The sequence below is a fragment of the Leguminivora glycinivorella genome, chromosome 13 (genome assembly GCF_023078275.1).
Source record: "Leguminivora glycinivorella isolate SPB_JAAS2020 chromosome 13, LegGlyc_1.1, whole genome shotgun sequence".
Classification (NCBI taxonomy): domain Eukaryota; kingdom Metazoa; phylum Arthropoda; class Insecta; order Lepidoptera; family Tortricidae; genus Leguminivora; species Leguminivora glycinivorella.
This window is the reverse complement of record NC_062983.1, coordinates 7,329,646-7,347,333: the sequence shown is the minus strand read 5'-3', so window position 1 is coordinate 7,347,333 and position 17,688 is coordinate 7,329,646. Positions and strand designations below refer to the sequence as shown.

Here is a 17,688-nt window from a genome sequence, read left to right as displayed (position 1 = left end):
GAGTCATTGTCTAAATCACCCCGCCGCATTGTTTTATATCAGAGATAGAACCTTTCACGGTGAAGCTCTAGAATATAATTATAATGTACGTATTTGATTGCTTGTGTGTCTGTTTGCATCTCAATCGCTTTAATGCCTATGCAAAACAGCCAAACGAAGCTCGAATTCATGCGTATCGGGTGTTCCAGAAAGTATAAGCACAAGCTTAAAATTACATAACACTTTTTTTTCTTAACTATTACATTATTTATTAAAAAATAATAATTTTACACTAATTAAACCACACATTTTGTTAAGATACCATTTTGACATCGTCAATCGTAAGCGAGAGATCGCACCTTGGATCGAACACTTAACATTAGCTTCTGCACAGATTTGTCTCCAATGACTTTCGAGGCTTTCGACCAGTTTCTTTTGAAAGCCTCGATAGAATCTGCAGGCTTAACGTTTTTCCTAAGATATGCCTTAGTAAGAGCCCAAAAAGTTTCAATTGGTCTGGCTTCCGGGCAGTTTGGCGGATTCATCTCCTTAGGCACGTATTCAACTCCATTGTCTCTATACCAAGATAACGTAGTCTTGGCGTAATGCACTGATGCCAGATCTGGCCAAAACAAAACAAGACCATCATGCTCACGGATCATGGGCAACAATCGCCGATTCAAGCACTCCGAGATGTAGGTATCAGCCTTCATTGTTTGTGTGGTGACAAATGGTTTCGATAACTTCCCGCACTCGCAGATGGCCTGCCAAACCATTGCTTTCTTGCTGAATTTTTCAACAAAAATGGATTTTTCGGCATCATCGGTATCCTGGTTTTGACGTATAGTATAAAATTGCTGACCTGGAAGCATCTCATAATCAAATTTGATGTAGGTTTCATCGTCCATAATAACGCAAGCCGATTTTCGACACAATAGGCTATCATAAAATTTTCTCGCCCTAGGTTTCACGCATGCGGCTTGTTTAGCAGTTCGTTTGGGTTTCTTCTGTTTTTTAGGGTCTTTAAGCCAATTCTTCCCTTGGCACGTTGGACATTGCTAGCCGATGTTTGCAGTTTTTTGGCCACATCCCTAACAGACAAGTCTTTTTTTCTAGCGAACACTTGAGCAATCTTGCGGCCTAATTTTAAATCTACAGGTCCCCTTTTTCTACCAGGTTTTGGTGCATCGTGAAAGCTTAAATCCTCACCGTACTTTCGAATAGCCGTACGCACGGCTCCGATGCTAACTCCTTCAGATTTCGCCAACTGTTTTAGCGTGATGTTAGGAATTGTACACCATTTGTGCACAATCTCCTTTCGCTTTTCTGGAGAAATCCCCCGCATTTCGTAATTTTACACACAATCTTCGCAAAAAATGTAAATAATTGTAGGAAATTAAGCTACTGACAATGACATATAAGTTTTTTTTTACTAGTTAGTGTTAAAAACAAAAAAGGTAGCGACACAAAGTTGTGCTTATACTTTCTGGAACACCCGATAGTTGGTGCGTAGCGTGCGAAGGTATTTATTTGATGGCTGATTGCTGAACGACTGATTGTATAAATTGGTATGAATGTAAACTATATGATCCAATGCACGTAATATCTTTTCAGTTTGTTTGAACGAGTATCAGAATCATTGTTTCGATTTCGAAAAAGGAGAACACTTTATAATAGAAGTCCAGATAAATTAGGTTCGAGAACTTCAAAATTGGTAATACCATACACAAACACATACGCTTCGAAGATGAATCTCTTATTGTTTTCTTTTGGGCTTGATTTCGGTCGCAGATCATCCAATCACCCTTCGCTAGTTAGAAATGTTTACTCATCAGAACCCCTGCTCCCCTGGTATTCCGGCTATTGCATTGTTTATATTAAATCAATTAGGAAACGAACGAACTGTAAGGGTGTATCAACATTGGGCAACAAACATTCTTAGGTTGTTTTTGGACTGTTTTTCACTAGGGTGCATCCATCGATCTTATGCCATTTGAAATAGAGTTGAAATGTAAGAGTATTTTGTATAGGAATACACGATTGAATCGTTGAGGTGCAGCGCATGCCACACCGAAATGGAATGGAATTTATCAACAGACATGCCGTTTTCGATGACAGGTGTGGTGTGGCTTGCTAGTCGAGAATGCTAATGCTCGATAAAACGTATACCAATTCAGCAGATGTCAACTGACTTGCTAGATATTTTTTAGAGTAGACTAATATTGTTTGTCCTTACTAGTCTGTAGATATTGAAACAAAAAAAAAATAAGAAAACTTTACCTAACTCAGTACTCGTAGCAGAAATAACATTGGAGAATGCCGTTGCAAATGTTGCAATATGCTGAGTGGGATCCCATTTAGCATCTAGTTTGAGCTATACATACATATAAAGTATATTTTATTATATTCTAAAAAGTGATTTAGTAACGTTTCATATATGTAAATAATGTAGGCTATATGCTTATATGTGTACGTACATACTTATTTATTTTGATATTGGTCAAACAACAAACCCTGATAATTAAGGACCAAATTGAAATAGCTTTAATTTGCGTGACATATTGACGCTGTCTTGTGCTTTTGGGACACATTAATTAAGTGATAGTTGACATCATCGTCAGAGAAATGACAACTCATTTAGGGAAAATTCGGCCCTAAAAGTTTACATTTGTGCAACATCATGGGCTGTAATCGATGGTATCCCTTTTGCATTTCTATTAGACATAATAATAAAAATAGGTATGGGTATGAAAGCTACTACCTACGCGTAAACCTAACACTCCTAACAGAAGGTACAGTCACAGATTTCTGTACCTGGTCGCTTTTAATCATTTGACAACTTCTTATGACATTTCAAACAAGACGTTAATGTGACAAGGTACAGAAATCATCACTTATTTTATTTATGCCGGTGACTGTATCTTACACAGATGGCACAAGATGAAGTAGGTACAGTCAGCAGCAGAAGTTCCGTAACGGGCAAGGTGTTAACAATGATCCTAACACGCTCTTATTGTCTTAAAAATAAGATCGTGTCAAGTTCATTTTGAACACCTTGCCCGTTACGTAACTTCTGCTGCTGACTAGTAGTGTAATATTGGTGCACCTGGATCAAAGAAGATCCAGGTGCCACCAATATTACACATTAGAATACTAATTTTAATCGATCGATCATTCAAATAATTACTCATTTTGTGTCCATTCAAGAACTCACCTTTTCAAGTAGCGAGGTAGCAGGATGTTAGTAAGTTCTGATTTATCAGATTCAATTCTAAAAGTAACACTCAAACATTCAAATTTGTAACCAAGTCTATACGAACCATTTATCTTTTCTGATTACTCATGCCAATACTCGAAAACCAGTATAATATATGGTGTCCATGTCAGTATATGACATTGATAAATAAGAACTTCATCGATGTCTTCCACATTGTTGTCCATTTTTAATTGATTATTTATTTGCAAATTGGTTCGAGTGACTTTAGGTTTGATATTTATGATGGTACTAAAATTACTTATTACCTATATTATTTTGTTTTATAGATCATCATAATTTTAAAATAATAACACAGGTATTCATGATTATATTTTATTTTGTAAAAAAAACATTATTTTCTATACACCACTTATTCAGGCATGATACATTTTTAAAAGCGCAGACATTAGCATGATATATACAATTTTGAATATCACATTTATTTGAATATTTTTCGCATAAAGTCTTTAAATTTGGGCAGTCAAAATGTTCTAAATTATAAACATTATCACTGTCTGTTATTTCTTTCACCCACTGCACTTTTTCATAACCTTTTGTATAAATGTGTTTATCTTTACAGTAATCAACAATCAAATTCTTATAATTAAAATATGATACATAGCCTTCATTCCATAATATTCCTTTGTATTTTTCCACCCAAGAGACTTGTGAACGTTCTTTCTTTGTTAAGGTGTAGAACGGATGGGGAGGGCTGATCAGAAACACAAGAAAACTTTTTTGAGAAATAATCGCCACTTCTTTTGGTATAAATTGATTATTTTCATTTTTAAATCCTTGAACATCCAAAATCACATTCATGATAATTTCCTTACTATATTACTCAAAGGTTTATACTCGACAAGCCGATCGTTTATAATTAAACAATAGGCTGTCGTTTTATCAGGTATGTCTTCTGAGGACTCGATTTCTATTCGAACGTCAACTGGGCCAGTTTTTAATGAATCGTTCTGCCTTGAGCAGTCTATTACAAATAAAGGAGTTTTTTTTAATGTGTTCAGATTAAGCAGAGGATCGACACCGACCCCATAATACGACTGACGAAAGTTAGCATACATTTCGTATAATATACTAAATTTGTCTTCGCTAAATTTTAAATTAAGAGGATCGTATGGAAAGTACTGTGAATTTAAAAATAATTTGACGTTAGTTATATTGCAGTGATCAAATATAGTAGAATTTTTTAGTTTGTTTAGTTTTCTATCAGTCTGTAATGCTAATATAACATATCTAGGCTTTTCTAACTGGGAAGCGGTTTTTACTGACCATGCATGTTTTGTTGTTTTAGGTAAAAGTGGATATTCATACAAATCCCAATTCCGGAATGCTAGTTGTATAGATCGATCTTTCTCTAAGCACTTTAGTAGTGGCAATCTATTACGGTCAGAAACTCTAACATGTGGTACCCGCCATTGGATTTTATGGATATCAATTTGAACTTGATCATTTTCTTCAAGTACAACACTATTTAAAACTGAATTACTTCTGTTTAGTACAAGTTCATGCCTACAGTTGACTAAAATCTTATTATAATCTTCCGCGAAGCCAAGCACTTTATTCAGAGGTATTATAATGGAGAAATGACCTTGCTTTAGAATACTCCCGCTTAGATCCCAACCCCACAATGCAGCGTTCTTACTTTCTCCTTCATTCATTGAAATAAGAGATTTCATCGTTGTAGTAATCCCGCAATTTTTATTCCGGTCAATTTCAATCCCATTTAGTTCGTAACTTATATCTTTGAACAAAAATGATATGGGGTTATTTGTAAAATTTACATCTTTTGTTATTTTTTCCCACCAGCATCTACTCGCCATACACTTGCATACCCTTCAATGTAAATGGAGCTTGCAGATGGTAATACATACACATCTTGTTGATTTATAGGTATCCTGATTTCGTCATTTTCCTTAAAGCTATGATTGTAGGGATTGTATGAATGGATGGTATAGCTTTCAATTGAATTATCTTGTTGTGGAATATCTGTGATATGCAACATCTTATTATAAGTATTTTATTTTATTTTAAACCCAAGAGAACGAAGAAATAACTTATTGCTCTTAGTAATTCTCTTGCTAGAATTTAATCGACTTGCTCCTTTGAAGACTGGGAGTTGAATATTCGATGGTATTCTTGTAATTCCGCTTTTATTGAAAACATACATAATGTATCACTTGATTTTGTAAGGTAAAATTATGTAAACGTATGCTTAACACCCGATTCTAGACACTGTTCGAGGTTGAATGTGATACGGTAGAAGATATCGTTTATTATAATATTGTTGTATTATGTTTTTGGTCTTATTAAACACATAAGTTTACTTATTTAATAATATTTCTGCCAGAATGAATTCAGAAATTTTAAACATAAATGCCCACAGTTAAATAAATGATTTTTTTGTATATTATCGTAATTATAGCATATATTAGCTCCCATATATTTTATGAATTCCTTTGGAGGTTTTAAATTTCCGTAACTATCAAAATATTCAATATAATTTTTATTTTTTCCATAGGCTACCCAGTGAGTACCGTTATTTTCAGATGAATCTAAATTAATCACACCACATTCCATCGGTAATGGTTTTGGTGGTAATTCATCTCTCATGAATACACCACGAAAGTAAGGAATACTTTTCGAATGTTTTATTATATCGATATTACTCAATGCTCTATTGGGTAGCCTGCCATCTAGTTTTTTTTATTTGTAACATAAATTCCTAGTCCACCCTTGTAGGGTTTAAGATGCACTCCTTTTCCAATACATTTACCCTCCATTTTCATATTATGTCTCTTTAATTTAGCTAGTTGTCGTTTTGCTGATTTATAATGGTTAATAGCTTTTCTTATTCCCGCAACACCTCCTGCTAAACTTCCTGTAGCCGATAATCCTGCTAAAATTGGAATCAATGGTAGAAATCCGCCAGTTTTAGGTACTGGTATCACTCTGGGTAATTGTATAGGCAAGTCCGATGCTAATTCTTGAGCAGCAGCATACGCTAATTCCATTAGCATGTTCTTACATTTTGGCTTTAGATTACTGATATGTCTTTTAGTGTGTGAAACAAGATTATTAAAAGTTTTCTTTAAGCCAGCTCCAAATTTCTGATTGCTAAGTTTCTTCTTATTTTCGTTTTCAGAATTATTTCTCGTGCGTTTCATTTTTTATGAAATAGATTTAAATGTTGGATATGTCTGTACTGGTCTCTATAGTGTAGAGTTTGAAATACAAATGAGTGTACAAAACAGTGAAAGTAAATTTAAACCCGATTACAAACGATTTGTCTTATCAATCCAACTATTTTCACTCGGTGGAAGGCCGAGCCACTTAACATATACTTTATTTCCTTTACGTTTTAACACTCTTTCAACAAGATAAACTTGAGGATGCAAAGTTTTCTGAATTTCTTGCGCATAGAATGCTCCTAAAATAGGCCTACGCTTGGCGTCTTCTAGATAATATGTAGTGGGGTTAGTATTTCGAACATTAGTTATCTTAAATATTTCTGTTGACCAATTAGGGGTAAATCGTTTCTCGAAACATCCTTTATACTTGCTAACTCTTACAAAATCTCCAATACGAAACCTTTTGCAAACCGGGTTTTTCTTTGTTAGTAAATTCTTAATGTATCTTTGTAATACAACTCCTTTATTACTACGATTGATCGTGATCGGCGCTCTTCCCACCGTCCTATGAAAAGTATGATTATATTCTGAAACTTTCTGGTCAAGAGTTCCATCGACCCATTTATAATTACCCTTCAGACTAAACTCCTTATACAGCTTAGCTTTAAGAGTTCTTATAAGTCTTTCAACTATTGATGCCTTTTTGGTGGAAAATGTAGAGTAATGATTAATATTATATTTTTGAACAACTTTTCTGAAATTACTATTATAAAATTCATTACCCCTGTCTGTTTGTAAATTGATTGGTTTACGTCCTCTTGATAATAATGTTTCAAACATTTTGGATACGGTTTCTTTAGTCTTACGTTTGAGTGGAAATGCCCAAGCGTATTTTGAGAAACAGTCAATAATCACTAATATGTACTTATAACCAGCATTCAGTTTTGAAAAAGTCTGCATATCTATTAAATCTGCTTGCCAGAGGTCATCAATATCTCTTAAAATGACGCTTCTTCGAGGAAAATTCACCCTTGCATTTTTATGAATTTCATTTACGACGTCCGCTTTGCTCATAATGTTTATTAATATTATATTCAAATTCTTTGTTAGAAATATTCTTTTCAACTTTTGTTACTCGATTCATTAAAACCGAAATGTTTTTATCTATATTCATCACCTTTTTCATACAGGCATCGATTTTGTTTATTATTTCTGTATTTATTGTATTAGATAATATATTTTCCTCCTTTATACTTAATACTTTATTAAATTCTGCTTTACAATTATAAATATCATTGTTATTTGTCATGTCTAAGACACGTTTATTTATTCACTGAGCATTAACATAATATTTCAATTTATTTTATTGCTTTACAATACCGGCTTCCTTTAATTCTTCAATAATTGATATAATTTCATTATCATGGTTGGTGTTTCCAGCGTCTTTGGATGCAATCAAAAGTTTAAGCCTTTCAATTAATTCATTTGGATCATCCCAATAAATATAATCTGTGTTACTTTTATAATGTTTTAATGCAGGTAAGTTACCACCTGTTTTAATGTTAGTGTCAAGTAATTGTGAAAAGAGAGGTTTGATAATACTGCAATATTTTATACCTTTGTCTCCTTTTAATTTTCCGTTTGGATCAAAATCTCGTTTATGTGCGTTTGTACGGGTTAACATTTCTTTGTATTCAGTTTTATCTTTTTCAGTAACAAGACTGAGATTGGGTTTGTTTCGCATCAATAGTTCTTTCAACCCTGCGGTTAATTCAAATTTTTTGTTGTCTATAGTAATAACATATTGTTTTTCAGTATCGGAAGTCTTATTTACCAAAGACAAGTATACATCAGAATTACCCATCATCAACTTTTTATTCGTGCTACGAATCCCGAATGGTATATTGATGTCCTCATATAAATCAATCATGTCTTCTTTTTTAGAGATAGAAGTGTATCATTATTTTGTTCTTGAGAAGTTTTATTACTAACATTAGAGTATTCATAATATTCTGAATGCTGATCAGGAGCAATTATCTCTTTGAAATTTTTGTATCCTATAGAATCATTTAAATTCTGAGATTTGTCACTCGTATCTGTACTTGTAGTCATGTTAATAGCTGGTTTAACAAAAGAACTTTGCATAACGAGGTTTTCTAATGGTTCAGTAATAGGTTTAAAAACTTTTTTTAAATTAATGTTATTTTCATGTTCTTCATTATTTATCTTCTTTATTTTGTTTTTTATGTTATCTACTGCTTTGATAAGTTGATCTTTTAAATGTGTATCCATTTCAGCAGTCTTGACACCAACCTTTTAATACGAGCACTCAGTTTCAAGTGAGCCTTCGTCAACATTTAAAACATTAAATAATGGGAAATTTAAAAGTAAATAAATGTATCAAACCCCTGTCTATATCGTCCTTTATCTAGTGTACAATCTTTATTAATTAATAAAAAGCTAAAACAATCATCCCATATAATTGAACAAAGTTCTTTAAATTTTATCCAATCCATATCGGTGTTTACATGTTCATTGTATATATGTTTTAAGTTAGTATCATCTTGTTTAAAAACAATTAAGAGATTCACATTGTCTCTTAACAGTTGCTTCGGAATTTTGGAGTAAGTTTGCGATAAATAAAAACAATCAATTTGTCGATGTCTTCCCATAGCAAAGTAATTCCTAATGTTCACTTGATTTTCACATACAACATCATCGAAAATCATGATTGAATTGGTCATAGCATCATTTGGATGGATAACGTCTTTATTGTCATTAAATATTAAAAAGTTAGCATCTGGAATTTTCTCCATAATTAGTTGGAGGTAGCGATATTTTGGCTGAAAAGCGGTCTTTGAATACAAATAGATATTTTTAAACTTTAGACCATTTTCATGTAATAATAAATTTAATATTACATTAGTTTTACCACAGTTTGAAGGTCCACATATTATACAGCGGATTGTATTAGGTAATAATGTACTATGTCTTGTATTTTTATGCACGTCATTTTCAACGATTATATTATTTACTTCCAGAGTTTGGGTATGCTTAATGAATTTCATTGTTATTATGAAAAAAATATGATATCTCAACGCTTTTTATAGGATATGTCTTAACATAAATAAAACAATTGATTAACAGAGTAAATAAATTTATTAAATTTCTGGAGATTATTACAGATAGGTACAAAAAAAAACAAACAAAAACAAATTTTAGTATCACATTATTATATAATTTAAAATATAGTCTTACAGTGCCCCCATGGTAATGTTTGTATATTGTCAGGCAATATCTGCCTTTTATCATCGTTGCAGTTTAAAACTACTTTATCAACTTGCTGTGAATATAAAACATGTTTGATTGATCGAATCATATTCATATTATGGGTATACACTTTTTTTGTTTGCAAAACTTTGTCAAAATGTTTAATTCTTAATTTATTCGTTATAGGTTTTGTGACACCTTTTGCTTTCGTTATTGTCTTCTTTACATTTTTTAAACAATACAGTTTTGCTCTTAATCCAATAAATTCAGTAATTACCGTACCACCAAATTCATCTTTAAATAAACCAGGTACTTTAGCATTTAGTTTAGGTATACCATAAGGGTTATTGTGGTCATAATTACTAGTATCATATTTTGATATGTTTTTATTTAGATCATTGTAAAAGTCATCAGTAATAATGTTATAAAGAAGGCTATCAGTATCAGTATAACAGAGTTTCACGTTTTCTTTGTACGTTTTTTTAATGAAATTATAATGAAATTGATATAAATGTGTTTTTGCCAATTCTAAAACTGTAAATCCAATATAAATCGGGCGGTCTAAACAAATTTTTTCAGGACTTAATTGAACAGCCACAAAGTTTTCATTAAATATGGATACATTCTTTACATTAGGTTTTAATAATATTTTTTCTGCACCTAAGTGTTTGTTTGTTTTATTGTCATTGTCTTTCCATTTTATTGCTAATTGAACATGTAAATGTTTTCGCTTATTTTCAATTGTTTTTCCAAATATAGCATTATTTAATAGTTTAAAAAGTCTTTTTCAAATGAAGTAGAAGCTTCTTGTCGTAATCGAGTATTTAGATCAATATATTTTTGTAAGAAGTTAGACTGTCTAAAACGTAGAATGCGATGTATTTTCTGTAACACTAACCCGTTCTTTAAACATTCCTTCAAATGTACGAAATGAATGATATAGTTGTATTTGTCATATAAATTTGCAATTAACTTTTCTGACTTCCCACCTGGGGGAACAAACCTTTCAGGTGCAAAAGGCAAATCGGCATGCAGATCGTGTAAATGATCAGGATAACTCATGTCAACTTCTAAAATGTATCCATGTTCACCGTTTTCTGGTATAGTCAGTATGTCAAAATTTCTAACCCGATCTAAAGTTAAAAACTCAAAGTCTGATACAGGTAATTTTTGTCTCATAGCATAACCATAGAGATTGTTACAATCCAGATACATCAAATATGAGGTGGGTCTAGAAGTATCAAAATCAGGGGTGTATTTATTGTTTGCTTTTGAATTCCGAAGAGAACACTGGGCTAATCCACCACGTATCCCTCTTTCTATCATCTGATATACTTCTAAGTCGTGTATTAACTGTAATTTTACGTCTGTAAACAAAAGCATAGCATCCCAACTTAAATTAGGTGCAGATACATAATAGGCTGGGTCTAGATTATAATGCTTCAAACTTGTATTTCTAAAATGTTCAAACACATCGCTTAACAACAAGACGTCACATTTTAAGTATAAATCAGTATATTCCCCTAAAGTCATTATATTAAAAGCTGACCACACAGTTTCGGCATGATTATAATCAATATCTGAGATGTGTTTAGATTTTAGAGTATTATAAAACATTTCTTTTGTCGGTAGTTTATTGTCTTCATATTTCAACCAGGAATCAATGTAATCATAGGGATAAACACCTTTACGTGTTAATAACTGAAAGTGGTGGGTATCAGTAAATTCTTTAGACAAGTTAACAAAATCCTCTTTATTCAAACTTTTGGTTAACTCAAATAAACTGGAACTAAGAAATTGAAAAGAATCGATAAACTTTATTTCAATTGGTTTGGCGCTCGATTTGTTAGTAGAATATATAGTTTTTGTTATGCTTGAATATTTTTCCTTGGACTGTGGCATTATTTTGATAGACCCGGGGTACTTTGCAAGTTCTTCTATAAATAAATGACTATCATACCCCGTCAAATTATGTAAGACAACTGGTATAAAGGAACAGATTCTGTATTTCAAATTGCAAAGTGAATGAGCTGCACCTCTGTACTCTGATGTAATGTGATCGTGATCACGGACTTTGTCACCAAATAAAAACTGCTTACAAATATGACAGTGTGTAGCATTCTCATAATTACACTTTTCTTTATATGTTAATGGATTCATAGGATTATTTTTAATTAGTATGTTGTGAATTTCATGAATATCGTTTATTAACCATTCAACAAAAACTTTTACACAATCTTCACCTCTGTAAGAAACATATTTATTCAAACTTGCATCGTGCGAGCAGCATATGTAATAACCGAAACATGTCGGGACATGCTTTTTTAGGTTTTGCGTATTTTTACTACTGTCTGAATTACAATTAATTAACATACTTTCAAAATCAGCGTATATAATAAAATTGATTTTTTGTTTACGTTCGAAGTTCTTAAATTGAATGACAGTATTTTCATTAGGTAAAACTGTTACAATTTCGGAACAATGGTGTGTTTTAAATTTATTATCGCTTTTAAAAAATTGCAAACATGAGTCACAGAAATGCATGTGGCCTCTATGTAAAGTTACTTGTCTTCTAACTAATCGTACCAGGTCTTTAATTAAACAGTAATGTCCTTTACCAACGACTTCAATATATAATAGATTAAAATGATTATTTTTCTTTGATTTGGATCTATATAGAGGACCTGTTACTGCATACTTATTATCCAATCCATATATACAAATGCTTATATCAGGGTTATTTTTTTCAAATAACTGTATATCGCTGACTGATAATGGGAATGACATTCCATCGATATTTAAAACATCTGAATAGTGCGGGTATGATTTAGTTCGACACACATTATTCTTTGCAGGATATAGACCAGCCAGTATACTCCATAAAAAGCAACAATTATCGTTGTTTTGAATATTAATGCAGCTTTTAGTATTTTTGACACTTGGGGGTAAAGGTATGTAAGTACCTCCTCGCATCGGACAATACTTGTTTACGTTAACTTCTAAATGACTTATTGCGACAAAAGACCAGCCTGATTCACGGTGCTCAAATTCTATAACTTTATTTTTTAAATGTTCAATCGTATTTTCAAACAGTTCATTGATATTTGTGTTTTCATAAATAACATCATATTTTGTATTGAATGACTTTAACTGTTGTTTGCCTGAATGAGGTAATGTAAAGTAAACGAAAAGCTCATAGTTTATTTTGATACTTTTATGTTCCCGTAATGACATTTCTACAACTTTCATAATGTTACTTTTGATATCACACAAAAACGTCTCAGGAGTTACGTATTCATTTTGTGTTGCATTCAGACGATAGGTGACTATTCTGTTTTTAAAGGCTGTTGCTATAATTTCAATATTATTCAAATCAGTTTTCAATATGCAATTCGATTTATGTAAATTAGTTCTCAAATGGGCATTGTATTCATTCTTAGGCAATTTAATTTGACATTTGTCACATTTCATTAAAATAGTTCTGGATAACGGACGGTTACGTGATCCCACTGTAAACAAAATAACACACTTTATAGATATCATTTTATTCCAAATTAGTACTACAATAGATATACATTTATAATTAATTAAAGTACCTATGTATTATATAATACTTATATTCCATTTCATAACATAGGTAATGTAATTCAAAATGAATATGGGTAAAAAACATTATTAATAGATGTCAACAAATAAATGAGGGCTCACATCTGTGCTATTACTTTTACGTTGTGTTCAGGATAGTTGGATCCACGCATAGTTCAATCTATGCAATTGGTCCCATATTTTACAAAAAGGAATAATTCTATGTACGAAAAAGAAATAAATTCACTCTAACACGTTTGAACATTTAGTTAAAATTATTCACAGAACGTAAAAGGAATACCACAAATATCAGCTCGTTATTTATTAGTCATTTATTTATAATCCTCGTATTTTATTACAGATGCACTAATAAGTGTGGTAATAAGAGATATATACGATGGCTTAAATTGATCAATAATAATTGCTAACAAATGACGGCGCACATGTTCGGTATTCCTTTCGCGTTGCGTGAATAAAATTAGCCAAGTGTCTCCAAGCTTCAGTATTATCATCGGTTCGGTTTTTAATATTTACTACAGCATGACGCCATCGATTTACTGGTGTCACCTTTTCAATATCATCGCATTTATACACTTTGACCTCAACAAAGTGGGTGCCCTTTTTATCAGGATTTGTCTGACGAGCAAAACCGTTCGCAAGTCGTCGTGAAATGTACGATAATAATTTACCCTCCCCTGCAGGTTGGTTCGCTTCTAATCCCTCGTCATCGCTATCGGCACCGAATAGTTCCGCTGCAGTGCCGTGCCGCGGCTTCACAGGAGCTATTCTGACCCTCTTGCTCGAGCTTGCTGACGATGTCGATGGCTTGGATTTTTTCTTTTTTCGACCGCGTCAGCCTTCGGTGGTAGCGGTGGCGGTGCTGGCAAATCTTCCTCAGTGGAGGATGAGAGATACGAATCGGTATGGGACGAACGTTTTGACCTGGAAATAAAAATAAGTTACTATTAAAATATTATTAATTTATAATCTGCGTTAGAATACTACGTAAAGGCTATTTTATGGTTTTGAGAACACACAACTATCTAATATTTATGTATACACCTACCTCTTGCTCGAGCTCGTCGATGTCGGCGGCTTGGATTTTTTCTTTTTGTCGATCACGTCAACCTTCGGCGGTGGCGGCGGCGGTGCCGACGAATCTTCCTCCGTGGAGGATGAGAGATATAAATCTTCAGCGTGGGACGAGGGTTTTGACCTGGAAATAAAATAAATAATGTGCTATTAAAATAATTCATTTATAATTATAATTCTCCATTACTCTAACGTTGTTTTATTTGAATAATGATTAATTATTTTTACGAGTTTGTTACTTTGCGAATATAAATAAATAAATAATATAGGATATTCTTACTAAGTCCTACAGTAAGTTTGCGTTGCGAGTACTCGCATAATAACACATAGAAAACAACCATGACTCGGGAACAAATATATGTGTTCATCACACAAACCCTTACTGAGATTCGACCCAGAAGCCCCTGGCTTAGTAGCTAGTCACTAACCAGTAGGTCAGATAAGTCGTCAAAATTATATAAGCAACATTACAATATACATTTATTCACACTTACATTGTATGATGATGATGTCCTTGTAGCTTCAGTAGAGAGAACAGTGGGTTTTCCTTGCTTCCTGTGTAGCGGAATGAATCAAGAGGATCGATCTGAGGAGCTTAAGTAGTGAAAATTCACGTGGAGCTAACGCAATACCTATATGAAATTTGTCAACGTGATTGAAAAACGCAACTCAGCACTTAGTCGGTGGAAACAATCATCGATTGCAAATCCCACAACGCAGCAAAATCAGATCACCGTGTATAATATAAAACAAATACGTGAAGGTACTTACCATATATTTTTTTTATTCATTAAATTCATTTTATGGTTTTAATCTTAGAAAAACAGACAATGTCGCGATCGGAGCTAGTATATTTTATTTGCTTTAGTGCATTATTGCTAACATCGTAAATCCAATCGTATCTCAATACAATGTGATGTCATTTTTTTTAAACGTTTGATTTTGAACTCTAATAACACAATAATTTCAGATATAAACCCCCGAAAATAAGTGAAAATATTATTTACTCTTATATATTCAACGCGATTAGTTCTACGGAAAATATGTCGGTAAGTATTTTTTTTAGAGTGAGTGTTTGTATTATTATTATAAAATAATTTCAAATTATAATGGTTACATTACTCATATGTAATTGATATAAAATAATAATTAAGTAAATACAATTTTTAATGTATGTGTCTGCTTAGCGCTAAGTCCACCTGTAGTCACCTACTTCGTTAATTTCATCGGATTTCTCTGTAACTTATGTTTTTTTTTTGTGTGCAATAAAATATTTTATTATTAATGTAACTTATTTCAAGTTTTCATTTAATTAAAAGTTAATACTCGTAGTTAACATTAAACTAATAACTTAATTATTAATTACAGGATACATCAGAACACCTATTCAACTTCGTTCCTTTGGCATCATCCCAAACTCAAAGTCAGAGTGAACGGGAGTCAGGGGTGAGACGTCTGTCCTTGGGGGTCAAGAGGAAGGCAACACCCGTTTACTCGTTTATCAAAAAACCACATCGGAATGGAGGTACAAAAGTCATCAAAATAGAAATTTACGACAGTAACAAATTGAATGAGAACTTTGAACATATATGTAAATGTAATGCCGAGCTGTGTGCCCAATATGTAGTGAAAAATACGTTATTAGACCAAGTTTACGAATTAACGCGTAGAGTAATTGACAAGATAGACGAAGGTTTGTCCTCAGATACGCCACATGGGTACACCATCGAATAAGGGTACAATTTAATGTGATTGTGTAATATGAACATAGTTCTTAAGTTAATAAACATTATAAAAGTACACGTAATTTCATTTAACTATATCCAACTTTTACCTCAATGTTAATTACCTAGAGTAGGTACATAAAACTATAAAATAATATCTTATTAAGAGAACAGTACCTAACTCATCAGTACGAAATCAAAATCATTACTCATATCGGGTAGACATTTCTATTTAGAGATTTCAGATTACATACCTCAATGTATACAAAAACTCGATTATAGTTATACGTGTTAATTACCTACTAATATTCTAAATATCCCCCTCTAAATACATGACTTCCTTAATTGATGTAAAATTAGCACATATTTGAATAGGTAGGTAAAACGAGTCAACTAGATGTACCTAGTACAAGCATTCTCCTATCTCGCTAGTTCCATTGAATACATGACTTCTTGAATGGAGACGAAATTAATATTTGAATGATGATTTCTTGGATTGCTTTGAAAAGTATTCGAACGTGTAATATTTATTGCAGTTACATTTACCTACAATCTACAAGTATTCTGCTACCTCACTTCTTGAATATGAGACTTCTTAAGTGAACGAAAAATTTTTTAATGATCGATCGATTCGAATTAGTACCTATTATAATGTGTAATATTGGTGGTAGCTAGATGTACCTACTAGCATTATAATACCTCACTACTTGAATACGTGACATCTTGAATGGATGCAAAATGAGTATTTGAATGATCGATCGATTCAAATTAGTATTCTAATGTGTAATATTGGTGGCACCTGGATCTTCTTTGATCCAGGTGCACCAATATTACACTACTCTGACTGTATCTATTTAGCCAATAAAATTAACGTTTACAAAGCCAGCTTATTGAATCTGAACTCTCAAATTGATGGCCATATATATATACGAGTGTTATGTTTGAACTGCAGGAAAAAGCGCTGGTAGCCTAGCGGTACGTGCGACTTTCGTTCCGGAGGTCGCGGGTTCGAACCCTTCAGGTTGGAAGGTCAGATGGCAGTCGCTTTCGTAAAATCTAGCACCTACGCCAAATCTTGGGATTAGTTGTCAAAGCGGACGCCAGGCTCCCATGAGCCGTGGCAAATGCCGGGATAACGCAAGGAGGGATGATGATGATGTTTGAACTGCAAGGACGAAATGCAAGGCTATTCTTAATTTAACTAAATGTCCTTCGAAAGTGAACACAAACCCGTTTAAGAAAGTGACAAAATTCCGTTATATCACTTTCAATTTCAAGCAAGTGTCCTTTTACTCTGATTACCTGTCGTGTGGCGCAAATGCAGAAATTTTTGCAAACCTTCCTCTAAACTTTTAACTGTTTTACACTGTATTTTAATAGTAAAAAGAGCATAACGCCGATTTCTGCTCAGCTAAAAGATTGTGTATATTTTAGTGATTTGAAGAAGACCGTGAGCATAGCTTTTCCTTGTAAAGTGCGTCGTGACCAATTTTTGCACGATTTTTTGTCTATTGTGCGATGGATAATGATTTGAGTGCAAAAACTTTTTACTTTTTCTTCCATTTCAAAATAAATAGTCCGTTATCTTGCAAAAAGTATAAGATTCTACTTTCATATAACAAACGATTATCTTTGTGCT

The 17,688-nt window shown here is 32.8% G+C and overlaps 2 protein-coding genes and 1 long non-coding RNA gene across 4 annotated transcripts in view; 2 read left to right on the top strand and 1 right to left on the bottom strand.

Annotated features, from left to right (window-relative positions):
* The window catches only part of LOC125232792 (spastin), a 36,646-nt gene that overhangs the window by 8,585 nt on the left and 10,373 nt on the right, over positions 1-17,688 (top strand). The gene's annotated exons all lie outside the window — the stretch shown is intronic.
* Positions 13,259-15,446, bottom strand: LOC125232793 (zinc finger protein 865-like). Its single transcript, XM_048138574.1, has 3 exons — positions 14,820-15,446; positions 14,300-14,449; positions 13,259-14,175 (listed from the first exon to the last, which is right to left on the bottom strand). Coding segments are annotated over exons 1-3 (312 nt in total). The 5' UTR covers positions 14,822-15,446; the 3' UTR covers positions 13,259-14,015.
* On the top strand, positions 15,251-16,125 carry LOC125232795. The gene is made up of 2 exons (XR_007177783.1): positions 15,251-15,374; positions 15,694-16,125. It is a non-coding gene; the product is annotated as an uncharacterized LOC125232795 (long non-coding RNA).